General features: G+C 34.2%; 1 protein-coding gene across 1 annotated transcript; it reads right to left on the bottom strand.

Moving 5' to 3' along the window:
• Nucleotides 1-446: 446 nt before the first annotated feature.
• On the bottom strand, nt 447-8,420 carry LOC123532154 (BTB/POZ domain-containing protein KCTD7-like). The gene is made up of 2 exons (XM_045313518.2): nt 8,341-8,420; nt 447-6,085 (listed from the first exon to the last, which is right to left on the bottom strand). Exons 1-2 carry the CDS (start codon nt 8,347-8,349, stop codon nt 5,318-5,320), a joined length of 777 nt encoding a protein of 258 aa, XP_045169453.2. The 5' UTR covers nt 8,350-8,420; the 3' UTR covers nt 447-5,317.
• Nucleotides 8,421-10,193: the final 1,773 nt, after the last annotated feature.

Below are 10,193 nucleotides of genomic sequence, written 5' to 3'. Positions count from 1 at the left end.
TATCATCTTGTCTTCTTGAAGTTCTTCTTTTTCTAATTCAGTCTCATTATGAAAACCACCAAATTTGTCACAAACCGAGCAAAAGTGCTGATGTTAAGACCTTCTTTTTCTTCCTGAAAGGGAAAGTGGACCCTCTCTCTGGGCATGTATTCGTTTAGGGAGATGCTCTGGCTTCATAAATCTGCCATTTATCGTATCTTGTAATATTCACCTCTGTTCATAGGCGCACCGTCCATTAAGGTAGTGCTAATTACGCGACTTGTTTACAAGTGCATACAATATACACTACTGTATAAGTGTCTTACAGGTGACTAACTGAAGAAACAGAAGCAGATATGAAAGTTTGGGTATTCGATTCTTTCTCTTTTTAATGTTTGTTCAAACACTCCTCACAGCGGTTGTAAACGTTAAATGTACGTCTAGGAAGGAAACCTGTGAGATTCAATATTTCAAGATTTTATTTATAACTAGGCCCATACGGCATCAGCATTATAATAACAACAAATTTAACAAAACACTAAATTAAATACATAAAATAAAACAGTAGTTTTACGGTCATAATAGATCTGATACAAATATTTTGTTAGCTAAAACATAGAAGATGGTGTACATTTAGAATTAACCAGGTTGAAAACATTGTTTTAACTGGCCAGCAAATAACTGCCAGTGACAAAGACCTATCCCTACCTAAAAATTTGAAGTATTTTCTGTACAAACAATGCTAACTTAAAAAGAAGAGTACCATCATTACTTTGAAATAAACGTTGAAATGACATTACATTTGACAGTTGAAAGTCATTTGGTATATATTTTACTCTGTCCAAATCAATGTAGGGACATTCTAAAATAAGAATATTGCGGAAATACACTGGTGAAAGTACTGACTGATTCAACCAGAATTCAGCAGATCCAAGTTGTTCTAAAGATTCTTTTACATATGAAATCCAAGAACAATAATTTACATTTTGCCGATGGAGTCTATACATGAACCTGTAAAGTATACAGTTTATCTTTTCTTGTTTACCATTTAATAAATTGTACTCCAATAGTTCAATATTCGATTTCTAGTTATAATATCTATTGGTAATACCCCAAGCTCACCAAAAAACCATGACATAAGGTGTTGACTTTTTAACCTTCAGTAATGTTTTTAAAAATTTAAGCTGAAAACTTTTAACAATGCTAACATCAACACACTCCCATACTCTGATCCATACAATAATATTGGTTGAACCACAGACTCAAATGAATAACAGATGTACTTTAAAGAGAGCATAATCAAGTAAGAAATCTGGAACTGTGAATCAATACTAAGCTGCAACTTTTTCAACAGAGCATACATAGCCTTTCTAGCTTGGTCAACCAAATATAGCTTAGTTTTATTGAAGTTACCATTGTAGTTAAATTTAATTCCTACATAAGTGAAGTCAGCTACTACTTCAAGTGCCGCATTATCATAATAAAAGGTAGACTTATTTTGTACTTTTCCACGTGAAAAAAACAACCTTAGTTTTATTTGAATTAACTGTAAGTTTCCAAATATCATAATATTCTGACATACATTTAATGCAGATTGTAAATCATTTTAAGATTCTGCAAATAACACTTATCATTTGCATAACAAAAATAGCTTGAAGAACATTTCTGAAATATCATCACTTAGCAGGTCCTATACATTGTTTGATAATTCTACTAGTCCTGAACAATAATTAGACATATATGAGACTAAATCATTCTAGAAAACAGAAAATAATATTGGTGATAAATTTTCACCTTGTCGTACACCAGTTGAGCTAATAAAGAAATTTGATAGACTTTGGCTACTCTTTATACAAGATTTGGCTTTATCATATATTGCATAATAAACAGCCTTAAAGATTTTTCCATCAATGCTATGCTGTAGCAATTTATTCCAAAGACACATACGATCTACAGAATCAAACGCTTTCTTGTAATCTACAATGGCACAATATAAGAGCAGATTGAATTTTATACTTTAACCTACTGCCTTTAGATTCATAATCACTATTTGCAAAACAGAATTAGCATCAGACTATAAGACAGGTAAGATGATATTTTGTTAAAGTTTAAGTATCAGGCGAGCAGTAATAACTTTGAAATAATGTACAAATGGTTACCAAAAACAAGCAAAATTTCTCGTCGCTTTCTTTTTGTCTTTTCATTTCCCACCATTTTAGCTCTGCTTTCAACAGGTGGATGATAAGCAAATTGCTCGAGGCTTGAATTGTTCGACAAACCTGCAGACCTACTAAACTTCATGCCCTCTTTACCTACCTTAATAGAACTTCACTTTTTCCAACACCTATTTTTCATGAAAGTTCTATCATAAGTTAAAGTAACGATAAAAATAAAGAGGGAGCTGAATAGTTTCTAGTAAAATGCCGGTCAGTTGTAGTCTGCTACCCTAAAATGGCGCGTATATGCTCCTGTCCGCACAATAAACCCCCTACTTTCGGTTTCGATCTGCAAAACTTGTATGTGAAGAGGTCTCATGTATTCACGCAGTAAAAATGTGTGATTAATGCACTTGTTCTACACGAATTTTCGCACAAAAATGGGGAAATAAGGATCTGTTTACTTCTGACTTCTTTCGACTACTCAAACGAAGCACATTTTCGACCGAATTACTGGCTTTATTCCTCAAAACGAAGCTATACATGGGTCGACCGCAATAAAATCTTTGACAAAAATCATAGAATTTCTGAACAAATTTAATTTTTGTTTTTGTTGCAAACATTTTGTACCCCATAACAACTTAAATAACAAGACAAAACGTACGGAAGTCGCAATATTCAATTGAAAATGCACCTAAGAATGTGTCTATGTAGATGGATCTTGAAAGCGAACTTGAAGAAATTCTGTGAGAAGTTTTTCTTCGGATAGGCTGCTTCCAGTAGCCTAGGAGAGTATAAAAGACCAAAGTTTTATCTTTATCCTAGCTGGTCATTGCATATTATCGCTAAATTTTAGAAAAGGGGTCTGTGTCAATGTAATGTTCATTTCAATAACGAGGACGGTATCCGCTGGATTGACAGAAACAACGAGGATGGTACCATGGTACATCGTCAGAGGTATCTTATTTTCTACACACTGTCTTCGAAAAAATCTATCTAATTTTACTGTGCTTCAAGTTTTTGTGAAATGAAAGCAATGGCTAAGAGACAGAATGACTGCTTTTCATTTGCCTAACAAAAAATTCCTAATATAATCAGAAATAATACCATTAATCGTGAAAATATATACCATCGCCTTAAAATATCTTCATTTTCGCGACAAAAAACGTATTTTTTCACAGTTATTCAGATTATATGAGATAGATCTTTGACATGGATATAGTTAATGTATGATCTTACACATTTACTACTAAAACTTTTCATATCTTCAGTAAAATACAGAATAATTACGTGTTACAGGTGTGAATTTCCTGTTCACCAACATGTACATTAATCACACGAGGGCGGTATCGCTCACACGAGTAGGTACCCGAATAACCAGTGTGTATGAGAACGTGTATTAATTAATGCCGAATTAAAATTACAAGAAGTTGAACATCATCGTATCCAAATATATGTCAGAAATACCCTTCATTTTGGAAATACTTTCTGCAATCTTTTCTACTGTAAAATAACTATTTCAATTTTGAAAATTGTACAGGTATTTTAATTGATATATCTTACTTTGATTTTCGTTTGCTTGAAGTATCATCACATTTCTGTATAAGTTACAAAATATACCTACACCACAACTGCAAGGTAATAAAAGAATACTTAAATACATAAAGCTAATAAAATGATAAAAAGTTCTTCAGTTTTTACTCATATTCGTGTCATGATTTTGAAATGTTACATCATGATCCCCTTTCCCAATTTAATCCTTTTGCAAGCAGTTGCGTATGTACATTATTCAAACAATAATCGTGAGACCTGGGCAAGGACATTTATGTAACAAGATATACGTAAACAAACCTTTATTATAGTGTACTTAAATTAAATATCAGTCTTATTTAACTTCTCAAAACGAAACTGTTAGTTAATAATTCCGTGTTACATTATGTACAGAAATACAAAATAACAAGATAAGACCAGGCTAATCACAGTGATTAATCACATTGATAAATTGTAAAGCATGTAAGGTTACATGTTTGCAGAATATATTATATCATTTATTATACCAAGTATCGATTAAAATGACAATATATGTTCTTTAGATTGTAAATCTTTAGATTGTAAATAACAAAGTGTATACACATGTCATGAGTGAACAGAACAAACATTGAATGTAACATTTCATATTGATCACAGCCTAAGGAAATAGACGTCCTGACATAAAAGTATTTTATGCCCTAAAACTTAAAATATCTAAGTAAAAGATGAAATACTATATACATGTACACTCCACCACAAAAATTAAAATTTTTAAACCTTCCATGAATATTTATCAGCATGTGAATTTGTAACCACATCCACCAACGTTCCAGATTTCTTACTTGATTGTGCTCTCTTTAAAGTACATCTGTTCTTTTAAGTTCATATGTACATGTTAAACAGCGACACTTGGTGCCAAACGACTCGAATACAATATTTTGTTCTAGTTACACTTCAAGCTCACATTTCAAATATCTCCATATATTTCTAAAAGCTAAGCTTATTATAGTCAACATATTCCATTCAAAATAATTTCATTAATCAGGACCAAAACGAAACAAACGTTTATTATATACACTTAAAACATTTGTTTTTCTGTGAAATTGATCCCGACTAATGAAGTTATTTGATTCTTAGTATTAGTAACATCATTAACTTTTTGCCGAATATATGTCTTTGCCATTCCTCACCACAAACTCATTCGGCGGGGATACCAATTCATCGAATTTGCTTGTTTGATATTTTATTACCTCTAGGTGTTTGTTGTAAACTTTCAGACACGCACTAAAGTTTGATATACCTTACAGCTGGAACATTGTTTTCGAGTCAAATACCTTTCTTTTGGCTAAATAATCCGTTACAATAATTCTCAGTTTGTGTAATTCTCTGTACTACCATGTATATATGGTCTTAGATGTAATTCTTATTTTCAGTTATACTGTCTTTTATATCAATCGAAATAGTTGTCTGTCTGTATTAAGTACTTATCAAAGTACAACAATGTAAAAACAATCTGCAGCCAGACTGGGTTTCGATCTGCTCGTACATTTTTATCCCCTTTTAATTATACAAGTGCTATATTTTGTCAAAAGCACAATGTCCTCATCTGGCATACGATAAAAAGATAAATCATCACATCCGAGTACAGTCTTTTAAATATTTTCCCACTGAGTTTGAAAATCTATCAATTTGTCTTCATGTCTCTTGCTAAGCAAAATATAGAGGTATTCACTATGAAAATGGCACTTGCAATTTTCTTGCCCTCTATAGTATCTAAGTTTGCCAAACCCAAGCTGATACAAATCCTCTCTGATGGCTATCAGTAGGTTATCATCTGTTATTGGTAGCTCTGTAGGTATTGGAGGCTTTGAAGTGTAGGCATGAGTATAAGTCTTCGTACCTGCAAGTTGTTGTTTTCGTACCCCGATTATTTTCCAACTCTCACACGTACAACCAGGAATGGTATTTGCAGAGTTGACACATGTTTGTATGCAGACACATTTGTCTCTAAACCGACTTAAGCCAGCGAGCTTACAAATAATATTTTGTTTTAATTTGTCATACTTAACTGGATCCAGCTTACTTTTTGCTTCATCAGCTCGCTTTTTATATTGCACTGTCTGAAACTGTTCCATCAAATCCACCAGTTTCGTAATTCCAAAGTATTTCGCATATTCATACACATGTATTACTTTATTATGCGGAGGATGGAGTCCAGACCGCAGGAATTCTAGCACGTGACCAAATATAACGGGGTCACGGTCAAGAAAGTATCTTCCAGTTCCATCTTTTGTAAGCGGGACATTTCCCTTTATCATGTTGGCCAGCAGACTGTCTGCTTCCTTGGTGACTGTACTTCTCAATGTGTTCATTAATGTTCCACCAACGTTTAGTTCAATCACACAATCGTTTTCGTAATCCTTAGATATTGAAATACATATATTTAGTTATTAACATAAAATAAAAACTTTAATTGTAACATTTGTGAGCTTCATACTGGTTTATGTCAATAATTTGGAGAAAAAGACAAATGGTTTCACGACAGTGTCCCATGAGATACAGCAAATGCTTCCTGTATAAACATGAAGCGCTAAGTTTCGCTTGCGAAGCGTGCAACTGTACAAGTTAAAGTGTTTTTTTTAACTTAACACAAAGCGAGAGGATACTTTTGCGAAGCGCGAAGTATTTACAATCATAACTTTGCGCTTCGTTCTTCGCTTTAACAGAGGAAACAAACACCGGCCCTATCGGAACACCGTACTAACAAGTTTTATTGAACTAACAAGATTTTTACAAATGGAAGTATCATGTTGCAGCCGAATCAATGTTTTACAGTTTATAAAATAAACTTGAAATGTTCCAGATAACACCGTAAGATAGAAGAAAATATTTCAGTAACTACAATCATACCGATTCTTTAGAATTTGACCAGTTTTGTATTTATTTACTGTATGTAAAACGTACAGTATGAACAACGTAAAATGTCTAATAGAGGAAACACGTTGTACACATTGTTCAAAATAAGATAAACACCACAGAATACTTAGTTACTTCGTTTGTGTTTCCAAGATGATAATCATTAATAAATTGTGAAATACAAGTATCTAGTTACAAGGTGACAGCGTGAAGTATCAAGCCAGAGAATGTTTTTAATATTAATAATATAAATATAATATATAACAAGGCAGTCTGAAAGACATCTAAATCCCCCGCCACTGCTATGGATAGTGAAAGGGTAAACCTTTGATTTTAGCTGTGACCTTGACCTTGAACTGACATGGCTGACTCATGAATTCTGCACAACGTCTTGATGAGGTGATCATTTGACCAAAGTTTCATGAAAATCCGTCAAGGGGTTTAGGAGATACAGAGCTGAAACCTTTGACCTTCAGTTGTGACCTTGACCTTCAGTTGACATGGCTGACTCATGAGTTCTTGATGAGGTGATCATTTGACCCAAGTTTGATGAAAATCTTTCAAGGGGTTAAGGAGATACAGAGTGGACACCAAATGGAAGGCTCAAACCTTCGACCCTTAGTTGTGACCTTGACCTTGAGCTGGCATGGTTGACTCATAATTTCTGCACATCGTTCTGATGAGGTAATCATTTGACCCAAGTTTTATAAAATTCCTTCAAGGGGTTTAGGAGATATAGAGCGGACACGAAATGGAAGGCTCAAACATTTGACCTTCAGTTGTGACCTTGACCTTGAGCCAACATGGCTGACTCATAAGTTCTGCACATCGCCTTGATGAGGTGATCGTTTGACCAAAGTTTGATGAAAATCCTTCAAAGGGTTTAGGAGATATAGAGCGGACACAAAATGGAAGGCTCAAACCTTTGACCCTAAGTTGTGACCTTGACCTTGAGCCGGCATGACTGACTCATGGGTTCTGCACATCGTCTTGATGCGGTGATCATTTGACCCAAGTTTTATAAAATTCCTTCAAGGGGTTTAAGAGATATAGAGCGGACACAAAACTGAAGGCTCAAACCTTTGACCTTGAGTTGTGACCTTGACCTTGAACCGACAAGGCTGACTCATGGGTTCTGCACATCGTCTTGATGAGGTGATCATTTGACCCAAGTTTCATGAAAATCCTTCAAGGGGTTTAGGAGATATGGACCGGACACGATTTTGTTACGGACGGAACGACGGAAGGACGGACGGAAGGACGGACAGACGGACGGAAGGACGGACGCATACCATTCCTATAATCCCTCCGCCACGGCGGGGGATTAAAAAACGTAGCAGTATACATGTATTTATTTAAGTTAGACCACGCTTTGTTTCTACGTTTCTACAGTTAGCAAGATAGTAATTTATCTAATAGTATGTTTAAAAACACATTAATTCAAGAAGGGCTTAAACTGTCCACCTGTCATGTTTTGCAATAAATGCATTATACCTGTTTAAACTAGGTTTTTGTTGGAAGAAAAAAGTAGGTTACTAGGATGTGGTGCGAAAAGAGAAAACCGTAAAATATTTAACTTTTACAAATAACTTCCTGATGATGAATTACAGAAGAACTAATCATTGACAATTTTTTTTACATTAGCAACGAAATAGTTATAGTATAGAGAATATTGAAATATAATATATTTCAGTATGAAAATGCACATGTGATTTACACTCTTACTTGATAAAAATTATGAAAAATGGAAAACACAAACCTTTTCCATGTCGTCTCTAAGTATCCCAAAAAGGTAAAAAACTAAATGATATTAAAGCATAAACCATCACCTGTTATTACCTGTAACAAATAGCAAGTTGAAATACGATATTTCTATTTATAGACACGGAAGGTTTAAAAGTACTGGTACAAGGTATGACTCGTTTAAATCAATGAAATACATTTTTATAATCAAAACCCTCGTTGTGATATGTTGGTGAAGCGGTGTATATGTTCTTATAGAACTTGCCTGTTTCAGTTGCAATGATATTTGATGATTATATTTATCACCGCTTCCTTTATATTGTTTTAAGTGCCAATTTTGAAAAAGTAATACTGACACTTGTAAATCAATCCGTCTCTTAGTGTTCTTTCTCGCTGCTCTTTGACTCGAACACTGTTGTAAGCGATACTCTACATGCAAAAGGCTGCTATTGCTGTAAAAGCAGAAATGTTCGCGAAGGTTAACTTTTCACTTATTGCGCAAACATTAGTCCTAGCGTAAATATTAACCATAAATCTCATTATTACTCAAACTTTCCTCTACATATCAAGTGAAGTAATAAGGTTTATATATAACAAGTTTATAAACCAATTATTGAAGAGGAAATAAAGTATTACATTTCAAAATTGAATGTTTCCCAATATTGTTCAAACTAATTATTTTGCCAAGAGTATAAAGTATGTTTTCGGTACATTTTTAGGAATAAAGCGCTGTTGTGTTAAAAATATCAAATGTAAAAGTAGTTTGAACAACAAAGAGTATTTTTATAATGGATATTCATTTGAAATAAATGCTTATTACTTGTCGTGTGAAATACGTATAAAACCTAACACTGACCAAAAATAATGATTTAATAAGTTTAGTTAAACAAACTACCAAAAATGTAGCAATAAACAAGCGCTGTACTGAGCGGATGTGACCAAAATTGAAAGAACCATATTCGTCTTTGTCTTCTACGCACTTTCACAGTCGTCGTGAAATTAGAGTTGAATGTTGCAGAGTAGTCTCCCCTAGGTATAGTCAGTCTTTCGTAAGTGAAAAATACAAGTCCCAAGTGCTTCATTTGATAAATATTTGCGCCGAGCCAGCATTTTTCCAACATTGGAAAGATGAAAAAAAAAAACACAAAAAATTATAACTGGTGATTAAGCGGGATGATCTATTTATACCACTTTTTCATCTTTCAGAAACTTTTGAACGATGACACTTTTTTAGCCCGCAGCGTTGTCCTGTATCAACTAGAGACCACAAAGACAAGTCCTTGAACGCATTTTTGTGTTTTCGTTAAGCAGCTTCCAGTTCTTTGTGTGTCTATACAACAAGTGACTAACTTTCCTGACGGTGTAAGAATTTGTGCAACAGTGTCCCTTGAGTTAAAGACGACGGAAAGAGTTTTCTGTCATCTTTTCACATGAACTGTCTGTTGTCATCGCGACGCTGTGGCTCATTAAAGTATATCTAAATCTCGTCTTATGTTATGAGCGATCATCTAAATTTAAAAACTTTTTCGGAGTTTCTTTAGCACATTTGACCCTATTGACATTTTGCTACTCGGTTAGCATGTGAAGCACCTATCAGGCACAAACCTGTCTTAAACTCAAGTACGCAATGAGAATCTCAAGAGTGTTTCCCATTGACATGCCAAGAAAGTGAACCATACAGCTGGTTTCTCCATCAATCAGACTTTTTACAAAAGCAACGTTCTTTAACGTTACTGCTGTTTAGAGCCTGCCAAGACGAACGCTGTCTTAAATGACCGCCTTACCATTTTTGAATTAACTTACCAACATGTAAGCAGTTTTCTGTGATACTGCTGACTTCCCAGTTGATATATGCAGATCAAGTAGTAT

Source organism: Mercenaria mercenaria, unplaced genomic scaffold, assembly GCF_021730395.1.
Source record: "Mercenaria mercenaria strain notata unplaced genomic scaffold, MADL_Memer_1 contig_4944, whole genome shotgun sequence".
In the NCBI taxonomy this organism is placed as follows: Eukaryota; Metazoa; Mollusca; class Bivalvia; order Venerida; family Veneridae; genus Mercenaria; species Mercenaria mercenaria.
Note: the sequence above shows the minus strand (reverse complement) of the source record. Positions and strands in the feature narration are given on the sequence as shown.